This window comes from Mus pahari, chromosome 3 (genome assembly GCF_900095145.1).
Source record: "Mus pahari chromosome 3, PAHARI_EIJ_v1.1, whole genome shotgun sequence".
NCBI classification, from domain to species: domain Eukaryota; kingdom Metazoa; phylum Chordata; class Mammalia; order Rodentia; family Muridae; genus Mus; species Mus pahari.
Window position 1 is genome coordinate 17,254,151 of NC_034592.1, and position 26,685 is coordinate 17,280,835.

The 26,685-nt window shown below is 44.3% G+C and overlaps 1 protein-coding gene across 11 annotated transcripts in view; it reads left to right on the forward strand.

Moving 5' to 3' along the window:
• Sptan1 (spectrin alpha, non-erythrocytic 1) overlaps window positions 1-26,685 on the forward strand; it is a 68,462-nt gene that overhangs the window by 16,147 nt on the left and 25,630 nt on the right. For 7 of the 11 annotated variants that reach the window (XM_021192046.1, XM_021192047.1, XM_029536019.1 and 4 more), the window contains exons 4-27: window positions 2,543-2,683; window positions 2,999-3,145; window positions 5,497-5,630; window positions 5,730-5,874; window positions 6,083-6,237; window positions 7,628-7,763; window positions 10,251-10,352; window positions 11,162-11,299; window positions 11,938-12,048; window positions 12,842-12,919; window positions 13,052-13,207; window positions 13,410-13,614; window positions 14,834-15,015; window positions 15,432-15,675; window positions 15,835-15,957; window positions 16,151-16,368; window positions 17,569-17,661; window positions 18,703-18,837; window positions 19,318-19,466; window positions 20,497-20,556; window positions 21,606-21,804; window positions 23,857-23,961; window positions 24,219-24,242; window positions 25,245-25,280. In XM_021192046.1, coding sequence (XP_021047705.1) covers window positions 2,543-2,683; window positions 2,999-3,145; window positions 5,497-5,630; window positions 5,730-5,874; window positions 6,083-6,237; window positions 7,628-7,763; window positions 10,251-10,352; window positions 11,162-11,299; window positions 11,938-12,048; window positions 12,842-12,919; window positions 13,052-13,207; window positions 13,410-13,614; window positions 14,834-15,015; window positions 15,432-15,675; window positions 15,835-15,957; window positions 16,151-16,368; window positions 17,569-17,661; window positions 18,703-18,837; window positions 19,318-19,466; window positions 20,497-20,556; window positions 21,606-21,804; window positions 23,857-23,961; window positions 24,219-24,242; window positions 25,245-25,280 — 3,216 coding nt within the window. The remainder of the gene's footprint in view (window positions 1-2,542; window positions 2,684-2,998; window positions 3,146-5,496; window positions 5,631-5,729; window positions 5,875-6,082; window positions 6,238-7,627; window positions 7,764-10,250; window positions 10,353-11,161; window positions 11,300-11,937; window positions 12,049-12,841; window positions 12,920-13,051; window positions 13,208-13,409; window positions 13,615-14,833; window positions 15,016-15,431; window positions 15,676-15,834; window positions 15,958-16,150; window positions 16,369-17,568; window positions 17,662-18,702; window positions 18,838-19,317; window positions 19,467-20,496; window positions 20,557-21,605; window positions 21,805-23,856; window positions 23,962-24,218; window positions 24,243-25,244; window positions 25,281-26,685) is intronic. The other 4 variants (XM_021192048.1, XM_029536016.1, XM_029536020.1 and 1 more) reach the window with 1 other exon arrangement.

The following is a 26,685-nucleotide window of genomic DNA, read 5'->3' on the forward strand; positions in this document are numbered from 1 at the left end:
ACAGGGTTTCTCTGTGTAGCCCTGGCTATCCTGGAACTCACTTTGTAGACCAGGCTGGCCTTGAACTCAGAAATCTGCCTGCCTCTGCCTCCCGAGCGCTGGGATTCAAAGGCATGCGCCACCACCACCCGGCTTTTTTGTTGTTTTCTTTTCTTCTTTTAAATTCAGACATAGTTTCTTTGTGTATGCCTGGCTGTCCTAGAACTAGCTTGGTAGACCAGGCTGGCCTTAAACTCACAGAGATCAGCCTGCCTCTGCCTCCCGATTGCTGGTATTAAAGGTTTGCAGCACCATGTTCAGCTAGGAACTGTTAACTATTAGTAATGATTTTAAGAAAAGTGAATGCCGGTTGTCCTATGACCAACTGATTAATTATATTGAACTCATTTGCCTAGTGTAATACATTTCTCAATTAAATACAAGTATTTTCTATCGTTATTAGGTAAATGAAGTCAGTTGGCCTCTTACTTCCGAATAGAAGTTTTCCTGGGGTATATGGGTCTGTGTAGTATAACCTAGCTATAGACAGGCCCAGGAGAAACAGATTTAAGTGCATTTGTGCCCCATTTTGAGAGCTTGTTAATCAACTATATACACTGTTAGCTAGCATTTGTCAAGTTGCTATTAGTAGCTAGTAAGGTACTGCAAGACACTTGGCTGATGTTTATAATTTTTTTTTTTTTTTAAATTTTTTTAAAGATTTATTTATTTATTATATGTAAGTAAGTACACTGTAGCTGTCTTCAGACACTCCAGAAGAGGGTGTCAGATCTCATTTCGGATGGTTGTGAGCCACCATGTGGTTGCTGGGATTTGAACTTAGGACCTTTGGAAGAGCAGTCGGGTGCTCTTACCTGCTGAGCCATCTCACCAGCCCTGATGTTTATAATTTTCATAAGCTTGCAAGGTTTCTATTTCTGTCACAGAGGGGTAGATATACTAAATCTTAGAGAATTTTGTGTAATCTGCCCAGTGTCCCACAGCTGAGAAATAGGATTTCACGGTGCTGCTCTTTTCTGGCACATCTGTATTCCATGCCTGTCATCCTTCTTTCTATAATGTTCCTGTTGATGCGTCTCTGAAAGCTCCCACTGCTGGCTTCTGACTGTATTGAGAAGTCACCTGAGTCAGAGCCAGACTTTCTTTCCAACCCAATCCGTTCTGGTGTTTCTTAAATGTTCTTGCTGCCCTACCTGCTCATGTTCCTGGACTGGAGGCAGCCTGAATAACTGAGTTTTCTCTGACTCTCAGGGCTGGGAAAGTTAATGCAAGCATCTAAGCTGTGACTTGACTGTGAAAATGAAATTTGTGTGGTTGAACAGTGGACTTGAGGATAAGGTCTGTCCAGTCTGTAAGCCTGTTCTTAAGAGCTCTGTCACCTGGTATTTGCGCTCACAGTTCATATGGTCGTGCTGACCCGCCTTGGAAGTTTGTCCCAAAAATTAGTTTGGCAGGCAGCATTAGCAGATAGGAAAGTGGGTGGAGTAGAAGGCTGTGTCTGTGTCCTGTATAACCTGTCTTGTCACTGGTTTAGACTTTCACACCATACCGGACAGCTTGGCGCCCCATAGTCACCGCCACCCACATTGGGTCTCACATCCGAGTAGGTGGAGTATTGACTTGTTACGCCTTTTCCTTCCTTCTAGTCATGGCGCTGTGCAGTGAACTGTATGAGCTCTCATTTCTCATAGCTTTCTCTCTGCTGGTGAAACCTTCCTGCTTGTTTGTAAGAGACTCCACCCATGCCAACTGTCCCCCTGGCTTTCAGAGGTTGTTTCTTTTCCTCTTGCTGGGAGTGACATCTCAGCATGGGTGGATCCCAGATTCCATTTCTGTTTGTGTTTGAACCTGTGTGATACAACTTTGCCTGTTAGTGTTACCCAGAAACTTCCAGAATCATGGGGTGGACATAATCAAGGTCCCAAGCTGGGATTAGAACACAGCGCACAGTTTAAAATGCTTTTTTATCTTCCCTCAGTTCTTAGGTCCTTACTAGGTCTGTGCTCTGAACACCCAATGATGCTGGAAAGTGAATACTTTAGGCCCTGTGACTACTGTGTCATGTGGATGAGGTTTGAACACATCTCCTGTCACCATAAGGCTCTACAAAGCCTTTTCTGAGCTGTTTGAGAGCTGATGACATTCTTCTACTGTTACCCCAAGATTTTCACATTGTAATTCTTATTAATTTTAATTTTGTTACCGTATAAGAGAGACTGTATAAGAGAGTGGAAGAGAGAAGTATGCACTACAGTGAACATGTGGAGGTCATAGGACAGTTTTCAGGAATCTGTTCTCTCCTTTGGCTGTGACCTCCTCAGGTGGCAAGAAAGAGTATGCACTAAGCCACCTCACTGGCTTTTGTGGTTTTGGTTTTGGTTTTTTCAGACATGGTTTTTCTATGAAGCCCTGGCTGTCTTAAAACTCACTTTGTAGATCAGGCTGGCCTAAAACTCAAGAGATATGAGTTTTATCCCCAAGTGCTGGGATTAAAGGTATGCACCACCATGCCTGGCTTAAAAGTCTGACTTTTAATCTCCAGACACGTTTAATGGAGCTGCATCGCCAGTGGGAACTGCTTTTGGAGAAGATGCGAGAGAAAGGAGTCAAACTGCTGCAGGCACAGAAGCTGGTGCAGTATTTGCGGGAGTGTGAGGATGTAATGGACTGGATCAATGACAAGGTATGCTTCGAGGGCAGGTATGCTAGGCTCTCCCAAGAGGAAGGAACCTCCCTGTGATCTGCCTTAAGAGGCAATGTTAGTGCAGTTGCAGCCCTAGGTGAGATGGAGGGCAGGGTTGGGAGACTCAGCTGTCCTCTAGGAACCTTTTATTCTGTAATCCCGAAATCTCTGAGAAAGAACACTTAGAAGACAGAAGTCAGAACTACACAGAGAATTGTCCACTAAAGTGAATGTGGCCCCAGTCCTAATATATCTTCGTGGCAACCTTTGTTAATTGACTATTGGCTGAATGGAGCTGGTTCTGTTCCTGAATAGGAAGCAATTGTGACTTCTGAGGAGCTGGGCCAGGACCTGGAGCATGTAGAGGTACTGCAGAAGAAGTTTGAAGAGTTTCAGACTGATCTGGCTGCTCATGAAGAAAGAGTTAATGAAGTAAATCAGTTTGCTGCCAAACTCATCCAGGTGAGGAGTAGATGTTGATGTATGCTGCTCACCGCATCAGGGGTGGTCTAGGATATCCCGTGAAAGAGAACTTGTCTCATCCATGTATTTTAATGTAATGGGTCACCATGATTTAATTTTGTATGTAAGTATTTTTCATGCACTACGTGTGTACCTGGTGCCTAGAGAGGATAAAAGAGGGTATCAGATCCAATGGGATTAGTGTTAGAGATGGCTGTGAGTTGCCCTGTGGGTACTAGAAACTGAACCTGAACCTGGGTCTTCTGCAAGAGCAGCAAGTACTCATAATCTCTGCCCCACCCTGTCTGATCTCTAATTTGTCTTCCTTTTTTTTTCTTTTCTTTTCTTTTTTTGAGATAGGGTATCTCTATTACACCTGGCTATCTGTGGACCAGGCTGTCCTTCAACTCACAGATATCTGCCTGCCTCCTCCCAAAGTGCATTACCGTACCCAGCTGTGATCCCTAATTTTTTTATTTATTTTTTTATTTTTTATTTTTTTGTTTTTTGAGAGATCCTTAATTTCTAAAGAACAAGTTTTATAAGTAACTCTTATAAGTAAGTATCTTACAAGTTTTGACTAGATGTAAGTAAAGCTACATTCTGATTGTTCCTAGATAAGAACATGCTTTTACCTTGTGGCCCTGGCAGAAAAGGCAGAATTCATTTGATTTCTTTACTTTATCCACTTTGGGGATGGGCAGAATGAACTTTTATTGGGCTTCTAGAACTTGTCTCTGGGTTTCCTCAGACCTTGAACCAGGGTGAGGTAGTAAATTCCTACCTAACCCTGGCAGGCATCCACCAGTAGTGATAGCTCTTCCTTTCTTTCCTACTGAAGCTTTTCTGGGCTCTGAGGGCCTCTAGAAGGACTTGGTAATAAATGAGCTCTACATTGGTAGCTTTGGAGGTCCTTAAGAGGGACAGAGATGGGCTGGAGAGATGGCTCAGCAGTTAAGAGCGCCGACTGCTCTTCCGGAGGTCCTGAGTTCAAATCCCAGCACCCACATGGTGGCTCACAACCATCTGTAATAAGATCTGATGCCCTCTTCTGGTGTGTCTGAAGACAGCTACAAGTGTACTCACATATAATAATAAATAAATATTAAAAAAAAAAAAAAAAAAAAAGAGGGACAGAGACAACTAGGTGTGATGACATCTGTTTCCCTGCACCGGGATGCTGAGGCAGGAGGATTGTGGGTTCAAGACTAGCCAGGACTAGCTTTCTTAAAACCTACAAAGGAGAAAAGATGGGGATGGGGTGGGCAAAGCCACCTTTCCCCATTGCCTACATGAGAGCTGTTTTCATGTGGTCATCATCTACTACACTGTCATTCAGTGTGCTCTGAAGAAATCAAGCCATTGGAAGCAGGGGGTGGGGGGAGAAAGAAGTCTATTGAAGGAGTTCGGAGTTTAAATTTCCAGGTCTTTGGTGTTAATACATTTTTCTTTTTTTTTTTAAGTGAGTGAGTGAGTGAGTGAGTGAGTGAGTGAGTGAGTGAGAGGATAACCAGAGTGCACAGTAGTATCTTGTCCTTGTAGAGTTCTTATTAACAAGTTGTCTCCTGTCCACTTCTAGGAGTAAACTCTGGCCCCTAAGAGCCATACTTAGCCGCCTCACAGACACCTGAAATGCTAGGGTTTTTTTTTTTTTTTTTTTTTTTTTTNAGAACTTGAAGTAGATGGGAGTACATTAATGAAGGTATATTACGTTAGACCCAGTGTGTCTGTTTTTGTTGGAATTTTTATTTTTACTTCATTTTGTATATAAATATTTTGCCTGCATGTATGTGTGTGTGTGCCCTGTGTGTTCCTGATTACCATGGAGGTCAGAAAAGGACACTGAATCCTATGAAACTGGAATTAGATAATTGTAAGCCATTGTGTTGGTGCTGGGAACCAAACAATCTTCTGTAAGACCAACAAAGGCTATTAGCCACTCAACTATCTCTCCATCATCCCCAGGGTGTTTACTATCTGGTATTGGACAGGCATAGGCACAACAACATTTGGGAGGCAGAGGCAGATATATCACTATGCAGCCTGGTCTATATAGCAAATTCCAGGCTACCAGGAATAATATAGATAATAATATAGTGATATACTAAGACTGTCTCAAAAAGAAAAAAACGACAACCTGGTACTGATATTTATAACCCTTTACAGGCTCTCCAAGGGATAGAAAGTCTATTCAAAGTAGATGCTTTCTTGAGCTGCAGCTCTCTTCCTATTAACACAGACTCAGGCTTCTTTACAGTTGGGAAGACTAACTTGTGCTCTTGAACCAAGCCCAGAATAACTTGAGAGGCCACAGGTAGCAGGCCGATCGGTCCATTCTCTTCCCTGTGTAGGAGCAGCACCCCGAGGAGGAGCTGATCAAGACCAAGCAGGATGAGGTGAATGCAGCTTGGCAGCGACTGAAAGGCCTGGCCCTTCAAAGGCAGGGGAAGCTGTTCGGTGCTGCTGAGGTCCAGCGCTTTAACAGGTACTAGGGCTGTGAGAACAAAGCAGAGCTTGTACTCCGTGGTGTTCCCAGTGCACTTGGACAGCTGTATACCTGGGTTAACTGGTTCCTCTTCTGCAGGGATGTAGATGAGACCATTGGTTGGATTAAGGAGAAAGAGCAGTTAATGGCCTCTGATGACTTTGGCAGAGACTTAGCAAGTGTTCAAGCTCTGCTTCGAAAGCACGAGGGTCTGGAGAGAGATCTTGCTGCTCTAGAGGACAAGGTGAGTTTGTTTGTTTTTGTTTTTTCTGACCAGGTCTCACTGTGTAGCTCTGACTGTCTTGGAACTCACTATGTAGCGCAAGCTGGCCTCATACTCAGAGATCTGCCTGCCTCTGCCTCTCAAGTGCTGGCCATAAGGTGGGTTGAAAACCACTGATTATGTTAGTTAGCAACGGTGGGAGAGTGATGCTGACAGAATCTGTTTCTAGGTGAAAGCCCTGTGTGCCGAGGCTGCCCGCCTACAACAGTCACACCCTCTGAGTGCCAACCAGATCCAGGGGAAGCGAGAGGAGCTGATTACCAACTGGGAACAGATCCGAACTCTGGCAGCAGAGAGACATGCACGGCTTGATGATTCGTACAGGTAACGAATGATGTTTTGGTGCTCAGCAGTCAGGGTTTGACTCTTACATAAACAGGAGAGGCAGGGGGTCAATTTTAGGGACCAAGAATATATTTGTACCCTGCCAGGAATCACCAATTTTAAAAGTAACTTTTCTTTATTATTATTTATTTATATTCCAAATGTTGCCCCCCTTCTCAATTCTCCCTCCCAGAGTTTTTCACTCCATTCCTCCTCTCCTTGCCTCTGAGAGCATACTCACCCACCCAGCCACCAACCCCCATAAGAGGAACTGTTACTCCCCAGATCTAATTGTCATCTTGGTAGCTTACTGCTGAATAAGCTCAGCCTTCCTAGATCTTTCTGAACTGCGACTGGCTGGTACAATTCAGCTGTTCTGGCTCAAATCGACTGATTCAATCTGGCTTCTCTCAGCTTTCTACTGAATTGTTCAACTTAGCTTCAAACTAACTCTGACAATTTGTTCTAATCTGGTTCCTTCTTATTCTCTGGCTTCAACTGCCTCTGCTGACCTGCACTGAACTCACAAATGAATTTAACTCCACATGTACTGTACTCACTGCACTGACTCCCAACTGACCGACTCTCTTCCTGCATTGCTCTTAAATAGCCTCCCTTTCCTTTCTGTTGTCCTGCCAGTTGGGCATTGCTTGTCTGACTGATTTTCTCAAATCTTTCTTTGATTCATCACTTTGTCTTCCCCTCAATTAGATGTCATTGTTTGGGATTGAATGTGTGTACTAAGGGTATGTCTGTATTCTAGCCAGAAGAATTAAAAATGTGTGGTCTGTCTGAATCCCAACCAGATCACATAGACCCAGATGTGATCAGAACAGTCATGTTGCTGATTAAAATCCCTCTACAACCAATAAGAAAGTAGGGTGCTTTCCCTGATCTACATTAAATTTCTATAGATACTTACAGCCTTGAAGAGTGTAGTTGATGTGTATAGTATTTATAATAACTTCATAAATTCTGTCCACTCTCTACTTTGACTGACAGAATCAAAATACCTCAGCGCTGTCAGTATCATGCAGAATAGCCTGTTACAACTCAGTAAATGAACTGGAAAGGTAAAGATCACTTCTTGCTCACCTTGATTTGGCCCAGAGTATAACAAGGAAGTTACAGATACAAGTCGGTGGTAATGACAAGCCAGGACAACAGAAAGAGACAGCAAAAACCATGTGATACAAGATGGGGCCATCACATCCCAGAACAGCAGAACCTGTTTTTCTGCCTTCTGCTGAACTTTAAGTTCAGGCATTTTTCCTTTCCCAAGACTAGGGTTTGCATTGTTGACTTTTGAGAACAAAATTCAATTGTCTAGGAAAGCCATCTTCTCTCCTGAGACCACCACTGGCTGTGACATACTTTTGATTTTCCCAAGGCTTCAGCGCTTTCTTGCTGACTTCCGTGACCTCACAAGCTGGGTGACTGAAATGAAAGCCCTCATCAATGCAGATGAACTGGCCAATGATGTGGCTGGTGCTGAAGCCCTGCTGGACAGGCATCAAGAGCACAAGGTAACAGTTCCAGGATTTTCTACACCTGAAGGCATTAGCATGGAGCGGGACAGGACTCCGATGTTTGGGAGCCCTGTAGTCAAAACTGTCACCTCCCTCTTGTAGTCTGCTGTGGGTTTTGCTTTTGAGGATCTCCTTACCTGCTTCTGGTGCAGGGTTCAATATTATCCATGAAGGCAGAGAGAGAGGCAAGCCTTTTCTCCTTAAAGGTGCTGCTTCTTTGCATGCACTTCTGTGCTGTCTGAAAAATGTCTGTCTAGAACGATAATTGATGGTGCACAACTTTAAACTGAGGACTTGGGAGATACAGGCAGAAGGGTCAGGGATTCAGGGCCAGACTGGGCTACATAACAGGTTTGGTGCTAGCCTGTACTGCAAGAACCCCTGTTTCAGAAAAGAAAAGAAAAGAAAAGAAAAGAAAAGAAAAGAAAAGAAAAGAAAAGAAAAGAAAAGAAGTCTATTGAATTTTATTGTTAGTTCAAATAACTTAGTTTTCTGTTTGTTTTTTATTCTGGTACTTCACCAAAGTAAGTTATATTGAAGACTATTATTTGGGGACAGGAGGTGACTCAGCTGGTAAAGTGCCTTAAGGGCAGCATGAGAGCATGAGTGCAGTCCCAGTCCTCACACTAACAATAGCCTGGTAAGCTTACCTGTGATCCCAGTGCTGGGAAGGGGGAAACAGGAGGATCACAGGGCTCAGTGACCAGCCAGCCCATTAGCATCAGTGAGCGCTAGATTGAGCCAGAGACTCTGTCTCAAAGGTAAGCTGGTGATTAGATGTAGGAACACACAGGATGTTAACCTCCTGCCTGGGCACACACATACATAAAACATTGACTCTTCCTAAAAAGGTCACGGAGTAGTGATAGGAAAGTGGTAGCAAATACAAGGTCCTTGACAGGAAAGCCTGTGCAAGTTGTTTGAGGCTTTATTCCCAGCACTTGGGAGGCAGAGGCAGGTGGATTTCTAAGTTTGAGGACAGCCTGGTCTACAAAGTGAGTTCCAGGACAGCCAGGGCTACACAGAGAAACCCTGTCTCGAAAAAAACAAATAAAAAACAAACAAACAGACAAAAGGTGTTTGTAGGGGGTGTATGAAAGTAAAGCAGAACCATAAAAGGAGAAGCAAAGCTCTCAAGGGGTGTAGAAGTAGGTAACAGGGTGCATGTGACATACAAAAGAAGGGAGCCAGCAGAGAGCAGAGTCGGGGATAGAGAACAGTGACAGGAGCAAAGCATAGAGACATGGAAACAGGACAATTCTTCAGTCTAACTGCCCCACTCCTCCAGACAGGGTTCTCTTTGTGGTCCTGGCTGGCCTCAAACTGCTCTACTCAAAACTGCCCCTGCTGCTGGTATTAAAGGTGTGCACTCAACTTCACAAAAATGTAAAAACATAGAAGTTATTAGATTAAAAAAAACATAAAAGTGCACAATTTCAATACTAGCACTCACAAGGCAGGTGAATCTTTGAGTTCCAGGCTAGCCAAGGCTAGACAGCGTGATACCATCACAAAATACAAAAATGAAGGCTGAATATGGTGGCACAGGCCTCTCTTTTCCCAGCACTTGGAAGGCAGAGACACGTGGATCTCTTAAATTGCAGGACAGCCTGGACTATAAAGTCACAGTGCTACACAGTGAAATCCTTTCTCAAAAAAACAAACAAATGCAAACATGTTTATTGAAAGACATTAGAAAAAGATGAACAGATTGACCAAATAAAATGACTTCCATAGTGCATGGCTGAAGGATGGTTTTTATAAATGTAGACATTGAATGCAATGCTACCAAAAGCCCAACAGAACTGTTGAGTATCTGTAGTAAATAAGCAAAGTCCAAAAAAGGGAGGCTCTGAGGAACATGGCAAGAAAGAAAGAGACTTCCTTCTCACTTCATGGGCACTAAACAGTTGTAGTAAGCAAACTCCTATGGCACAGAAAAGAAAATGAACAGTAAGTAGGAAAGCTTGTGTCTGTGTGAGCATGTGGCTGCTTGATTAATGCTTGTGGCCCGCAGCTACACACACACACACACACACACACACACACACACACACACACACACACACACACAGTGCCTTTCTCAGTTGGCAGCTAGTTGTTTTCCTGTATTATTTCTTAAGCTGGCCGTTAGGAAACACTCTGAACCTTCCACTCTGTTTCTTTCTTTCTTTTTTTTTTTTTTTAAGATTTATTTATTGGTTTATCTAAGTACACTGTAGCTGTCTTCAGATGCACCAGAAGACAGCATCAGATGCCCATTACAGACGATTGTGAGCCACCTTGTGGTTGCTGGGATTTGAACTCGGGACCTTCGGAAGAACAGTCGGTGCTCTTAACCACTGAGCCATCTCTCCAACCCTCCACTCTGTTTCTTTTCTTAGCAGTCTCACATGTTAAAATTATTTAAAATTCAACAACTTGGTGTTGTTTTCCCAACTCCACCAAAAATGTTGGAAATATACTATCTCTTTTCCTCCACAGGGTGAAATTGATGCTCATGAAGATAGCTTTAAGTCTGCAGATGAGTCTGGGCAAGCTCTGCTCGCGGCTAGTCACTATGCCTCAGATGAAGTGAGGGAGAAGGTAAGGTAGTAAACGGGGCTTTTGAGGGGAAGGGCAAGACTAGAGAGTTCTGCTGTATCTCTGGAGCCAGTTAGGGGCCTCGCGTCAAGTTAGAACATTTCTTAGCCCAAGAGTCTGGCACAAAAGGGTAGCTTTTTCTTGATATGTGGTTGGCCATATTGGCACACACCTTTAAATGACAGCACTAGAGAGAAGAGGCAGGTAGATAGATCTCTGTGAGTTTGAGGTCAGGGCGGTCGACATAGCAAGCTCCAAACTGTATGACTGTACAAACCCTGTCGGAATTGGGGGAGGGGCATTGTATATATGTGTGTGTGTGCACACATATTTGCATGTATATATGTAATATATTGGACCAAGAGACTTTTTTCAAGCATGTATGACACATTCCTTATTCTCAAAGGACTTTGCAGAGAGTCAGTCCTGCTTTAGTAGTTGGTATGACTAGGAAACAGGTCATTGTGAAGTGTCTCAAGCACTTGTGCACACTCATTGGCAGCTCTCATTTGAGAGTCCTCTTCATAGTCTCACTTGCAGTCTTTCTATCTGTCTCCCAGTCACCTTGACAATTTCATGCAGATTGTTTATGATAATATCACAGTAAATTCTAGGTTAGTCGAGGTGGGGTTCTTGTGGATAGCACACACATGCCAACTCTGTGATATTTCTATATTTCCTATGATAAGCTTACATACATTAAGTATTATTGCACAGAGAAATGCCTAAAGTCTAGCACGAGGAGTAGACTATTCTGGGAGGCTCTGTGTCTCCCAGAAGGTAGAAGGTAACTTTGCTTCCCATTCCCCAAGCTGAGCATCCTCTCGGAGGAGAGAACTGCCCTGCTGGAGCTGTGGGAGCTTCGGAGGCAGCAGTATGAGCAGTGCATGGACTTGCAGCTCTTCTACCGTGACACTGAGCAGGTGGACAACTGGATGAGCAAGCAGGAGGTAATGTGTAGCAGGAACCCCAACCAGGGAGCCAAAAGGGTCATGCCCTGCTTCTCCATTGAACGCTGACTGTGTTTCAGGACGTTGGAGCCATTTCAGTTTTGGATAGAGTGAAGAAGGGAACTAAGCAGGTTTCTTTTGTTTGACTTTGTCATTGCTGAATCAGCAAGGCCCTTAGAAAAGATTTGTGCAGTACAAAAAGGATTTCTAAACATTAGAGTTTGACCCTGTGTGTAACCTGAATGTATGAAAAGCTGTAAGAGCTATGTGAGAAGTGGGGTTGGTGCCTGTTTGCATTCTCACCAAGAAGGCTATGGTGGGTGGGTTGCAAATTTGATGCCAGCTGGGCTCCTTACCTTAGAGAGTTAAAGAGTGTCTGCACTGCATAGTGAGACCTTGTCTCAATACCCTCCCCACTAAATGAAATTATTTGAAAACTGTTTGATAGAATATATAGTAAGTACTCTTTCCCAGTGTTACTGGCTGATTTTTAGGAGACTCTAAAAAGACCAGCCTTTTCAATAATGACCTCAGGCCATAGACTCTTTATGTCTGTGTTTTGCCAAACTCTGCTTCTGCTTTCAGGCGTAGGTGAGTGAACAGCCCCTGGTCCCTCACACTTGCTTCCTCCTCTCCAGGCATTCCTGCTAAATGAAGACTTGGGAGACTCCTTAGACAGCGTGGAAGCTCTTTTGAAGAAGCATGAGGACTTTGAGAAATCTCTCAGTGCCCAAGAAGAAAAAATCACAGTAAGATCCTTGTCACGTCATCCACAGAGTAAACCAAGTCCCTTTCTGAGAGGTTTGGGAAGTCCATGCAGGGCACTCCCAGGACTACGTAAGACCTCACATTGACAACATTGCATCATCTTGCACTTGTAACAGCTTTATGGAGCAGAATCAATTGCTGCCGTAGTAGAAAGGATAAGCAGGCTGACATCTGACACTCTTGAGGTTCTCAGATAGCAGCAGGTCATGTCTGTAGACTTGAGGAATGAACAGTCTTCCAGGCATGTCTACTTACAACAGTGATGTTCATGTCTGTGCAGCTCACTCTTGAGAACTGGATACTTTTCCCTCTTCCCCCAAAATCACAATAGACTCTCATACAATGTAAGTTTGGGATTTTCATGTTACTCTGAATTCATGGCTAGCCTGGGGTACATGTAGCCGATGAGCCACAGGTTGGACATGCCTTTAGATCTGTAGGTAAACATAATCAGCCACCTGGGCCCAGTATCAAGTGTGTGTCACAGGGCAAACCTGGACTGAGGGGATTAGGGTGTTGGTGTTTTTGCATGGCTTGGTAGCGCATGCCTTTAATCCCACACTTGGGAAGCAAAAACAGGTAAATCTCTGAGTTCTAGACCAGCCTGGTCTATAGAGCTTTTTCCAGGACAACGAGGGCTACACAGAGAAACCCTGTCTTGAAGAGAGATTGATTAAGACACAGATTGAGAAATAGAGAAAGATTAGGATGTGTTCTCCATAGTCCAAGCTAGTGCTCTATGCTCACAGTGACAACTCTTGCCTTCATTTCTAGGCCCTTGATGAATTTGCAACCAAACTCATCCAAAATAACCACTACGCAATGGAAGATGTAGCGACTCGACGAGATGCTGTGAGTTCCCTGGGGATGTCATGCTCCTTTCTTAGAGTGTGCAAGTTCCTTTTCTAAGATACTTGATGCAGCCCAGTCAGGCCAGTCACCTTTTGGGGAGTATAAAGTAGAGTCATGTGATCTGTCTTACAGCTCCTGAGCCGCCGCAATGCCCTTCATGAGCGAGCCATGCATCGCCGGGCACAGCTGGCTGATTCCTTCCATCTGCAGCAGTTCTTCCGTGATTCTGATGAGCTCAAAAGTTGGGTCAATGAGAAGATGAAAACAGCCACCGATGAAGCTTATAAAGTAACACAATCAGTGTCCCCTGTGATACTTGTGTAGTAAGCTAAATCTTGCAAAAACTAGTTGGAGCTAAAAAATCAAAAACAAAAAAACACAAAGAAGGTCACACAAACCACACTAGTTAGCATAAATCATCTGTGTTATGAGTGTGAAGTAGCTGTCTGTACTCCGGTTCAAGACAGAACCCCTTCTCTTTGATTTGCAGGATCCATCCAACCTGCAAGGGAAAGTCCAGAAGCATCAGGCTTTTGAGGCTGAGCTTTCAGCAAACCAGAGCCGGATTGATGCCCTAGAGAAAGCTGGGCAAAAGCTAATAGATGTCAACCACTATGCCAAGGAAGAAGTAGCAGCTCGTATGAATGAGGTCATCAGTTTGTGGAAGAAACTTCTAGAGGCCACAGAACTGAAAGGTAGGATAAAGTAGATGATAGAAAAGTAGTTGGTGGGCCGGGCGGTGGTGGCACACACCTTTAATCCCAGCATTTGGGAGGCAGAGGCAGGCAGATTTCTGAGTTCGAGGCCAGCCTGGTCTACAGAGTGAGTTCCAGGGCAGCCAGGGCTACACAAAGAAACCCTGTCTTGAAAAAAAAGAAAAGAAAAGAAAAGAAAAGTAGTGGGTAATAGGAATGTTTGGGAAACTAAACACTCCTCTCTGGCTTAGCATGGTAGGACTAGACACAACCCAGGAAAGGTAGGGTGATAACTTCGTTGTTGAGTTATTGCTTGAGCCAGGTGGTGGTGGCGCACGCCTTTGATCCCAGCACTTGGGAGGCAGAGGCAGGCAATTTCTGAGTTCAAGGCCAAGCCTGGTCTACAAAGTGAGTAACAGGACAGCCAGGGCTACACAGAGAAACCCTGTCTTGGAAAAAAACAAAAAAGAGTTATTGCTTGGGGCTGGAGAGATTGCTCAGCGGTTAAGAGCACTGACTGCTCTTCTGAAGGTCCTGAGTTCAGTTCCCAGCAACCACATGGTGGCTCACAACCATCTGTAATGGGCATCTGATGCTGTCTTCTGGGAAGACAGCAACAATATACCCACATACATGAAATAAATAAGTAAGTCTTTTTTTTTTTTTTTTTTTAAAAAAGAGGCTGGTCCTCAAAAAAAAAAAAAAAACAACAAAGAGTTATTGTTCTATAAAGGTTGCTTGACTTGGGTTCTTAGTACTTTGGTCATTTGGAAAATACGATTAAAAACAGTCGTTGAGTAGAGACTCAGAGCCTTCCTATCTAAAATCACAGTTTAGCAACAACTAAGGCAATGGTGTTGCACACCTTTGATCCCAGTGCTCAGGAGGCAAAGGCAGACAGGTCTCTGATTTCCAAGGTCTACAGAGTGAGCTCCAGAAGAGCCAGAGAAACACTGAACAAACAAACCAAACAATCACAGTTTAACTGTGATCCAGAGGGAGTGTCTCATGGTGGTAAAGATGTTTACCGAGCAGCCTTCATTGTAGTCTGTAGAATGTAGAGCAGCAGGGTATTGTAGAGGTTCCCTCACTGGTTAGTAAAACCAGACACTGACTTAAGATCTGACCGCAGTCCTTCATGGGGTACCGTGGCTCGTGAGTGGTCAGTGTTAGCGGATCACATTATCCAACAGAAATGTGATCACGCTTTACTGGACAGGAATAAAGCTCCGAGAAGCCAACCAGCAGCAACAATTTAATCGAAATGTTGAAGACATTGAATTATGGCTGTATGAAGTTGAAGGTCACTTGGCTTCAGACGATTATGGTAAAGACCTCACTAATGTCCAGAACCTCCAGAAGAAGCATGCTCTGCTAGAGGCAGATGTCGCTGCTCACCAGGTAGTGCTGTGTGGGAAATGGGAACCTAGAGAGGGGCAGGGCAGTGCTGTGTGGAAAATGGGGACCTAGGGAGGGGCAGGGCAGGGCCGTGTGGGAAATGGGGACCTAGGGAGGGGCAGGGCAGTACTGAATGGGAGAAAGATGAATGTTGAACTTTCCAAGGGGATACTATTGGGGGAAAAATGAAATATGAGGCTCTCTTATAGAGCTCTGTGCTTCGGGTCAGTGTTTTTTCTCAGAGCTCTCTGGGAGCCTAAAGTGAGGGAGGCCATGGCAGAACAAATATTCTGAGAGTAGGACTCGCACTGTGTTACATTTTCTTTGTGTCTGAGGAATCCTCATCCCCAAGTAACAGGCTGGAGAGGTGCAGAGCAAAGTCTCTGGAGGCTCTTCAAACCTTATCCTCCTGTTTCCAGGATCGAATTGATGGCATCACAATTCAGGCCCGCCAGTTCCAAGATGCTGGCCATTTTGATGCTGAAAACATTAAGAAGAAGCAAGAGGCCCTCGTGGCTCGCTATGAGGCTCTTAAGGAACCCATGGTGGCCCGGAAGCAGAAGCTGGCAGATTCTCTTCGTCTGCAGCAGCTCTTCCGGGATGTGGAGGATGAGGAAACCTGGATTCGAGAAAAGGAGCCTATTGCTGCATCCACTAACAGAGGTTAGTGTATCTGCCCCAGGCAGAACCATGCCATTACCACATCCCGTACATAAAGGAAATGAATCTGAGGAAGTGAAATGGAAGTTTAGATCCCTGTACTGCAGCAGTGGTGGGAGCCCATTACTGACAGTTCAATGGGAGAATGGATTCTACTTTTAGGCAAAGATCTTATTGGAGTCCAGAATCTGCTAAAGAAACACCAAGCTTTGCAAGCAGAAATTGCTGGGCATGAACCTCGCATCAAAGCAGTGACACAAAAGGGAAATGCCATGGTGGAGGAAGGTGAGTGTGGTCAGTGACTGGACTTGCTTTTACTCTTTATGTCTTTCTTGTGTCCCCTGTTGGCGTAGAGTGCATGGACCTGAGCCCCGTCGATGAGGCCCGGGCTGAGTCTCCTTCTTGTACTGTCGTATGACTGACCAGGCCTCACCTGAGTGTCACTGTCATGTTACTGTGCTCCACATCATCCTTCCAGGTCATTTTGCTGCAGAGGATGTGAAGGCCAAACTGAGTGAGCTCAACCAGAAGTGGGAGGCTCTGAAAGCCAAAGCCTCCCAGCGGAGGCAGGATCTAGAGGACTCGCTACAGGCCCAGCAGTACTTTGCCGATGCCAATGAGGCCGAGTCATGGATGCGGGAGAAGGAGCCCATTGTGGGCAGTACTGACTATGGGAAGGATGAAGACTCTGCTGAGGTAGCTCAAACCTGGGCATCACATGTACTTGGGAATTGGCCCCAGCCTTAGAGTAGGAAGCAAGGTAGTGGAGAAGGTATTGTAGGAAAGATAAAGTATACTGCAGCTTCTTCGTAAAGTGTGGGCAGTCTTAACTTACTTTTTATTTTGGAAGTTCAGAATCAAGGAGAAGAGCCTGTCACCTACTTTCAACTGTTAACATTTGCTGTTGTCTCATTATTCTTAGTCACGTGCATACAGACACATGACTCATATCTGGTTCATGTAGTCGTCAGACCTGCCTCTTAACAATCTTGTCAAAAGCAGAATGAGAGAGCTAGGGTCTCTGCTCAGTGGTAAAGCACTAGTGCTTGTATACAGTTGTAGGTGCCGTTCCAAGGACCAGAACCTCCCTACCTGAGTTGAGCTGTCACATGAACAGTATTTTCCCCAAGAATGGGAGAACCGGGTTAGTAAGGAGTGACAAAGTAGCCCTATAAAAAGGCATTCTCAAGTACACTGGGTCTGTTCTCTGTGTGTCTGTGTTATTCAGATACATTGTAGCTAGGTGAAAATGGAAAAGAAGAGATTGTAACTCAGCAGTATTTCTTCTCTGAAATTAGAAAGCATAAAGAGATGGGGTGGTAAGATGGCCCAGTGGGTAAGGCACTTGGGCCAAGCCTCTTGATCTGAGTTCAGTACCCAGACCCATACGGGGATTGAGCTCAGAGAACTGACCTCTGCAAATTGTCCTCTGACCGCCATGCTTTTCCGTGGTGTGTGCACACACACAAAGAAGTAATGTAGGCCAACATGCATGGAAAAAACTTGACAAGGTCCTTACCCCTCTAGATAAAAAGCTGTAAGTGATCAGTAGCTGCTGAGAGAAGGAGATCCACTTCCACCACAGAGAAGTTCCCATGGAGGGTGGTCAGTCCTGGACACAAATACATATGGGCAGCAATAAACATACTCAGTAGAGTTTGTGTATGTGTAACACTGTGTGGACTGTATGTTTCAATTGGAGAAAAGTTGGTCATAAATATGAGAGCAGCTGGAGGGGTAGGGCAAAGATGTTTGAGCTCAAAGAATGTTTTAAAAGTACATTATACAAAATATTAAAAGTAATTTTATAAAATACAGAGTGTCCAGGACAGGGAGCAGTCATCTCCTGATGACAGGGCCTTGAGGAAAGACACAGCTCTGTGTGCTTGGTTTCAGGCTCTACTCAAGAAGCATGAAGCTCTGATGTCGGATCTCAGCGCCTACGGCAGCAGCATCCAGGCTCTGCGAGAGCAGGCCCAGTCATGCCGGGTATGGGTGCTCCTGGGGTTCTAGAGTACCGAGGGCAGGGCATGTGTGTGCTGAAGAAACTGAGGGTGGGCAACATTCTTTGGGTTTGGGTTTGTTTCTTTGTGACAGGGTCTCACAATGTAAATGAGGCTGGCTACCTCCCTCTACTTAGTTCAATCATTGGAATGCTGGGATTAAAGTTGCATGCCACCATATGTGCTGTGGGCAATATTCTTCTCACACAAAGCTCTGCGGTCAGGCACATTTAATTGTTTTTGTTTCATTGAATCCCCTCCTTTTGATATCCTAATAACGGGTTCTCACTTTGTAGTCCAAGCAGGTCTCAAACTAATTAACCCTCTTTTGGCTTCTCAAGTGCTTGATTTATAAGCATGAGCCACTATACCTGAATTATTGAGTGACATATTTGCTCAACAGCTTGAACAAATTTTTCTTTTTCTTTTGGTAGCTTCACTAAAGAGCTCTCAAGCAGTTGGGTGTAGTAGTACAAACATCTAATTCCAGCAGCAAACATTTAATTCCTCAGGAAGCAGAGACAGATGGGTCCCAAGGCCAGCCTGGTGTATATAGTTCCAACTACTGAAACAGGATTGGCATTTTACAAAGTTCTTTTTAAGCTCTAGGGCCGTACCCGGCTGGTGATGACTTGGGAGGCAGAAGCAGGCAGATCTCTGTGAGTTCCAGGCTACAGAGCAAATTCCAGGACAGCCAGTCTACACAGAGAAACCCTGTCTTGAAAAATCAAAAGAAAGAAAGAAAAAAGAACCCTTATAAGTGTGTATTTGAGCCGGGTGTGGTGGCGCACGCCTTTAATCCCAGCACTTGGGAGGCAGAGGCAGGCGGATTTCTGAGTTCGAGGCCAGCCTGGTCTACAAAGTGAGTTCCAGGACAGCCAAGGCTACACAGAGAAACCCTGTCTCGAAAAAACTGGAAAAAAAAAAAAAAAAGTGTGTATTTGGTAACACCTGTTGAAAGTTGGACTGTTGTATGCATGAGTGACACATGGCATTCAATCATTTTGTCTTTCCTTTGGATCGTTAGCAACAAGTGGCTCCCATGGATGATGAGACTGGGAAGGAGCTGGTCTTGGCTCTCTATGACTATCAAGAGAAGAGTCCTCGTGAGGTTACCATGAAGAAAGGGGATATCCTCACCTTGCTCAACAGCACAAACAAGGCAAGGCACAGAGTGGCCAGGGTTTTGTGCATCAGCACCAGGGAATGTACTCTAATGAATATCCTTGGGTAGATGGGAAGAGTTAAGGGGTTACATTACCCAGAGCTACATGACTGGGAAGTACAAGATCAATTCTATTTAGTCTGATGTATACAAGTAGTGCTAAGAGGATCATGACTCTCAAGTGTCTCTGGTAAGCACACTCCCTTCTGAGCCATGCATTGTTTGCTCTAAAACCTTTACTTTTGGTAGTTGTTGTTTGTGGTGCTGGCTGTGGAAGATGGAGCCTCATGGGTGCTGGACAGGTACTATACCCTGGGTGTACATCTGAACACACACCTGTAGCATACACACAGAGACACAAAATTTTTAAATTAAAAAAAAAAAAAAAAACAGAAACAAAGAATTAAAAAATAGGCCAATGTGAGGTCTGTCTTGGGAAAAGTCTAGGCTCTCAGCCCTCTTCCTTTTCTTTCATAGGATTGGTGGAAAGTGGAAGTGAATGACCGTCAGGGCTTCGTGCCAGCTGCATATGTGAAGAAGCTGGACCCCGCCCAGTCAGCCTCGAGGGAGAACCTCCTGGAAGAGCAGGGCAGCATTGCTCTGCGGCAGGGGCAGATTGACAACCAGTAAGGGCGCAGATACACAGCACCGGCTAGACAGCCCCTAGGGCTTAATCCAGTCCTCAAGCCAGATCAGTGTCTTGGGGTTTCTGGAGCCCTACATCTTCTTTTCTATTTTTCTTAAGTCTCCTAACCCACCAGCCTCCATGTTAGAGCCCGGATTCTTGACTAATACCTTAATCTCACTTGGTTTTTTTTCTGTGTTTCTGAGCTGCTTTTTCTAAAGCACATTTTGCTACTTGGTACAGTGTTAGCCTTTGTCTTGTTGACAAAATTCTTTTTGGGTTGGATTTTCAGATATCTTACCCCTCGGCTCTGCCTCCCTTTGGACAGCTGCCTGGGAGCTGCTCTCTTCCTTTGTGTTTCAGAGAAAGGGTTTTACTTTTTAGGCTGGTTTTCTTCATATCATATAGACAATTTCCATATTGCCCTATGTCTGTCCTATAGTGCGTACCTTACTCTGCTGATGAAATCAACAGCTTTGGGCATCTGGGGAATACACAGGAAGTATATTTTTATGTCCAGTAGGGCTTAACAGAGAGTTTTTCTGACATTAATGATCTTGAAATGATAAGAGCCATTTGTACACTTGCAGATTCTTTTACTTTTACTGCATAAACAAGGAGACACTTGGGTTTATGTTATTATCCCAGACCTGGAGCATAAATGTAAGAGCACAGATGTTGATGGAGCTAGTGTTGCTGAGCTGGCGATTAGAGTCAGCACTGTCCTTTGGGTCTGTTTTGTCCCCTGGCCTGCTCTGTGCAGTAAGTGTGTGCAGTACAGGGAATGCTGCCTTACATGGAGCAGAGTTGTCAGGAACATGAAGGTAAACTAACCCTCTCATTTAATTTTCCTGCTGTTTCTCCACTGATTTCATTCATGGCCTGGGCTGCTTCTAAGAGCTTTTGATGGATTCCTATGTTTTTCCCACTTCAAGCATCTGCCATCATGGCACCAGTTGGAGCTGCTGCTTTCTATTCCCATAGATTAATCCCACTAATGTGTGCATGCTTTTGCTGTACCCCCTGTGCAGGACACGCATAACTAAGGAGGCCGGCAGTGTATCTCTGCGTATGAAACAGGTGGAAGAACTGTGAGTAGGCTGAGAACCTGGCTGAGCTCCCATGTCACTGCTACACCTGTCCATTCCTCTCTGCCGCTCTTCTCCAAAGCACTATCCATTGAGAAGGAGGTGGTGCAGGGGACCTGCCACATCTTCACAGCTTTGCTGCCTGTGGGAGAATCTCAGTACTGCTCTCCCTGGTTGCTTCTGCCTGCTTGTGTTTGGAATGGTGTTGGTTCACTCTAGTTTTGTGGTAGAGCAGGTGCTGTACTGTCCTCCATAAACCAGCCAGTTCTGTTGTAGTCCTCAATAGGAAGGCAGCGAAGTGTGACTTAGAGGATAGGGGCTCTGATTTCTGATGACTATTACTTTTTGTTTGGGAAGCTTAGATTTAGTGATGATTTTTAGATTTTTCTTTAACTTTGAATTTCATTTCTTACTCAGATTTGTTATTTTTGTGGCTTGAAAGATAGTGGTAGCTTAGAAGTCTTAGTTCTCATGAGCGAGAAAGTCTTTTGATTCTTCTCAGGTCTTGTAGGTGATGGAGTTGTGTACAAACTGCACACTACCTGATATTCTTTTACTGCTCAAAAATAGAGATCACCATGGAAATGCCCTACTGGTCAGAGATGGAACATCCCGTATTGGACTATATTAAAGCTCGTATCTTCCCCCTCTTAGGGGCTGCTCAGAGAATTTTAAAACCAAGAAAATCCCTTTTATACATTATGTAGTTTTGTCTTTATGTAGCTTCATTTCATCTCTCCAAACAGTCGCATGAACCTTCTGTTTCTGTGCTAAGTACTTGGTTTTAGGCTTATGTGATCATAATAGTTGCAAAATGCACCTGGGATCAAAGTGCCTGGACTGTGGTAACCCACGCAGTTAGGACCAGTGTTTGCTTATCCCTAAGGCTGTAGTTTGAGTGCCTAGAATCCTCATCTTTGTGTGCTCTGATCCTTTGTTGGTAGGCATTATCATTACAATCTCATGCCTTGGATCACATCTCAGATACCTAGTGGTTATAGTGAGCTAACTGCCTTCCTTGTCCATTGTGTTACCCTCTTGACTTCTGTCAGATATCAGTCTCTGCTGGAACTGGGTGAGAAGAGAAAAGGCATGTTGGAGAAGAGTTGCAAGAAGTTCATGTTGTTCCGGGAAGCGAACGAGTTACAGCAGTGGATCAATGAGAAGGAGGCTGCTCTAACGAGTGAGGAGGTTGGCGCTGACTTGGAGCAAGTTGAGGTGCTGCAAAAGAAGTTTGATGACTTCCAGAAGGTATGAGAAGTCTACAGCATAGCTTCAAACTTGTGTAAATAGCTAGTTCTTGGGACTGGAGGGATGGCTCAGCAGTTAAGGGCACCCAGACAAACAGATTCTGTTCCCAATACCCACATGGAGGCTCACAACCATCTGTAAGTCCAGTTTCCTTCCTCCACAGGTACCAGGCCCATATTTGGTACCCAGGCACCATACACGCAAAGTTAATCATTTAAAAGAACTTAAGGGGATGGAGAAATGGCTTAGAGTCAAGAGCACAATGGCTATCCAGAAAGCACAGGTTTAAACTCCTGGTTGCTTATACATGGGTCTTACAACTGTCTATATCTCATGTGTGTGGAACAGTCATAGAGGCAAAACATGAATACATGCAGGAAGTGAGTAAAGTTCTTTGAAAACAAAAATAAAAACTTGGCCTTTAAAAAAGATTTTTTTTTTAAAGAGTTGGTTCTTGGGCCTGGAGAGATGGCTCAGTAGTTGAGAGCACTGACTGCTCTTCCAGTGGACTATAATTCCAGGATTCAAATCCCAACACCCAGATGGCAGCTGGCAACTGTCTATAACTCCAAGATCTGACATCCACACAGACCTGCATGCAGACAAAACACCAATGTACATAAAATAAATTGTTTAAAAAGAGAGAGAGTTGGTTCTTGATGGGCATGGTGTTGCACATCTTTAATCCCAGCGCTTGAGAGACAGGGACAGGTGGATCTCTGAGTTCAAGGCTACCCTAGTGTACAAAGTGAGTTCCTGGACAATCAGGGCTACACAGAGACCTCGTCCCAGAAAAGGTGGGATTGTGTTGGATCTCAGAACAGTGAGATGGTGCATTGGGTTGAGACACTTGCCACCAGGCCTAAGATTATTCTGAAGTCACTCTCTAGGTCCTACATGGTAGAAGGAGAGAACCAACTTGCACAAGTTGTCCTCCAGCCTTATCCATCACTGGCACACTCACCCACATCAAACAGAAGAATAATACAACAAAGCAAAACAAAGCTGTGTAAATAGTTCTCTTGGGTCTCACCCAGATTACTGAAGTGAAGATAATATGGATTGTGTAGTTTCTGTGACTTAGAATTTACTCTCTGTAGCTTCTGTGCTTGTCCAGTGCTGGGGATGTATAGCTTCTTTTAAATGGACTTTACTAGCTTCTAATTTCAAGGAGCAGCAGTGCTCTGTTTCTTTGTGTTTGGTTGTGGTGGTCTGTTAAGACACAAGTTGGCCCTTTAAATATCACTGTGTAGCTGAGGATGAGCTTGAACTTCTTCCTGCCTTCCCTTCCAAAGTATTGAGATCACAGGTGTAGATCATAATGACTAGTTTTATGCAGTGAAATAGATCTAACACAAGGGAGCTGTGTCTGCATCCTTAGCCCTGGTTTGTTATTTGAGACAGTGTCCCTGGTGGACCAGGCTGGTATTGAATTTGTGCTGTAGTCCATACCAGCTTTGACCTCCTGATTATCTCGTCTTCTTCACCAAGTGTTGGGATTATAGACATACACATTTTAAGAACCTTCTAAATTACTCAATTGTTGTATTCTTAGTTTTTACAAAAGGACCGTGCTAAGTAGTTCAGGCTGGCTTGGAACTCACTGTAAGAAACAAGCTGTTACTTAGATTACATGTAGATTCCTTTACAGGCCTATAGTGCGCACACACACATGCACACACAGAGTTGGGGGAGGCAGTCTTCAACTATGCAATAGTTAAGTAATGTGCAGCGTCCAGGAAATAGAATACGGCCAGTTGCAACAAGGAGTGCCCTTTACAAGGACGAACCTTGAGAACGTTACAGTCTAAGAAGATGGTGGGTGTGATAGTTGCATTAACCCCCTTTAATCCCAGCACTTGGAAGGCAGAGACAGGTAGATGTCTCTGAGTTTGAGGTTAGTCTAGTCTACATAATGAATTGTAAGCCAGCCAAGGCTGTGTAGTGAGTCCCCTGTCTCAAAAGTTCATACTATTGAATCTGAACTATCTGTGTTCCCCTCTCCCTTGGCTTGCTACTGTATGTTTAGTCATTGTGGCTTTTACTTTGTAGGATCTGAAAGCCAATGAGTCTCGGCTGAAGGACATTAACAAAGTAGCTGAAGACCTGGAGTCTGAAGGTCTGATGGCAGAGGAAGTGCAGGCTGTGCAGCAGCAGGTAGGTGTTTGAGTCCGTCCTAGCCCCAGGGATCACATTTCATAACACAGGCTTGAGGTTTACGCTTCATCCCATGCTCTCCCTAAGTTGTACAAGTTGAGTGTCTGGTGCCCTTGGTTTAAAGTTCCTAAGTTCCTTAAATAGATAAATGTTTTGCACATAAGCATTTCCAGTCAGTTTCCAGGTGCGTTCAGGAACTTCATGGCGTTCAGGATCGCATTTCCTCTGGACTAACACTACTTTCCTTTTCCTTGTAGGAGGTGTATGGTGCAATGCCCAGGGTAAGTCACAGGCCATCCATATGGAACTTGGATTTAGCAAGGATTTAGATCTTGAGAGTATGTAAAGGCAAGAGCTGCTGAGTGACAGAGACCTTTTGTTGTCCATATCTCTCTCTTTTGTTTTGTTTTGTTTTGTTTTGTTTTGTTTTTGTGAGACAGGGTTTCTCTGTATAGCCTTGGCTGTCCTGGAACTCACTTTGTAGACCAGGCTGGCCTCGAACTCAGAAATTCGCCTGCCTCTGCCTCCCGAGTGCTGGGATTAAAGGCGTGCGCCACCATGCCCGGTCATCCATATCTCTTTTTCACATTGTACACATCTATGCTGCCTGTCATCCTCTAGAACAAAAGTTTGGGAGTTTTGATTTGGGTTTTGTTATTAGACTTATTTAGCTCAGACTGGCTACAATTTCACAGTCCTTCCACCTCAGCTAGGGTCACAGAGCTTACCGCCTTCCTGGTCACAACATGCTTGATCTTTATCTTTCTAATAATAATTTCAATATTCTTTTAAATAATTCTATGCGCATGGCGTAAAGAAAAGATGGCCATTATGTTGAGGTTTGGGTTTTTTTTTTTTTTTTTTTTTTTCATTCCTTCTATCTCTTCTACTGTATCTGGGGAAAAAATAATAAGGGGCTGTAGAGTTGGCTCAGCAGTTCCAAGAACTTGTTGCTCTTGTGGAGAATCTGAATTCAGTACCAGCATCCACTTGGTGACTCACACTATCCATAGCTTCATTCACAGAGGATATGATGGGCATCAGGCATGCAGATGGTGCACATGTATACACGCCGTCAAAACGCTCATGCACGCAAAATAAACCCTAAGGGGGAAAAAGGATTTGATGACTCTTTTCAGGCAGACTCTTGTTGGTTGCTGGGCAGTCAGATCAGTTTCAGAGTGGTGACGATGAGCTGTTGCGATTCCTCTGGGATCACAGTTGGTGACTGGGGCGGTTCTGTGCTCTATGACAAGCTCCCAATCTCCTCCTCCTTTGACTAGGATGAAGCAGATTCCAAGACAGCCTCTCCATGGAAGGTAAGGACTCCTTTGTACATTACTAGTTCCAGGTGTTTTGCAGGAACTTGCAGTGTCTTACTTCTTTCTTGTCTGCCTCTTTCTTGGTGTCTAGCTTGACATGAACATTTACTTGGCTAGAGTGGTCTTCTATATTTGGTTGTCTGTGGAACTAGGAGCCCTAATGCACATAAGCAGAGTACCCAGTAAGGGTAGGACATCTTGATCCTAGAGTGCACCTCACCCATCATTAGATGTTACCACACAGCATGGCATTTCCACTAAAATGATGTGAATGAGGATGGGAATGACGATACACAGTCCATTATCCAAGTGACTTGCTCAGTAGCTAGAGGAAGCTTGTATTTAGTAGGACCCTCTCCCAGGGCAAGAAGGGGAGGAGCAAGTTATCCTCACAGCAAAAAACACTCTTGGTGCAGGGATACAAAACAGCACAGCTCTGCCCAGGAATGGGGTAAGAGGCCTGATGTACTATGCTTCCAGCTAAGAAAACAGCACTGGCTACACACATTTTAGTTTTGCAGCAGCGTCTCTTCTGACTAAGCTTGTGTGAGTGTGTGTGTGTGTGTGTGTGTGTAGGTGAAGCTACAAAGAAGTTATAGGTAGACTTCTGTTACATAAATATATACTCTCAAGGCATAGAAGATAGCTTGGAAACCCAGGAGAAAAGGCCTTCCATCACTGGCCTTCGGTGTTCACCCTTGTGCTGTTCAGTCCTCTTGTATAACCTATCTCAGCCTAGCCACATATTCCCTCATAGCTGTCTCATTAACTTGTTTTTGTTTTTGTTTGTTTATTTGTTTGTTTTTAAGAAAAGGACTTTTTAAAAGAAAAGGTATAGGACTTTTTCTTGTTTGACTCAGGTCTTCATATCCCACTGTTACTTTTTCTTATAGTAAAATCTAATGAACAACTTCCTATCTGAATGCTCTGATAAGCTCTTCTAGAAATGTAAATTCTTTTGAAAATAGACTTTAAAAAAAAAAAGGAAAAATAAACAAACAAGGTCTTGTTATTTGGGCCTGGCTAGTATAGAACTTGCTACATAAACTGGGCTGATCTGGAAATCACTATGTAGAATAGGCTAGCCTTGAACTCACAGAGCCACTACCTACCTTTGCCTCCCAAGTGCTAAAATTAAACGCATGCACCACAGTGCCTAGCTGAAAATACATACATTAGAATGACACATGTTTGGGGTGTGTGTGTGTGTGTGTGTGTGTGTGTGTGTTGTGTGTGAGCGCTGTGACACTGAGCTCGCCCTTGTGTATTATGTAGGTCAGGGGTGAAGGCTTGGCAACCACTCCCTGTATCTGATGAGCCATCTTTGCTGGCAGCCTTAGGTCTCCTTGTGACTTGTCTCCTAGTTCTAAGAAGGCGTGGGAACGATGTTTCTGCCTTCTGA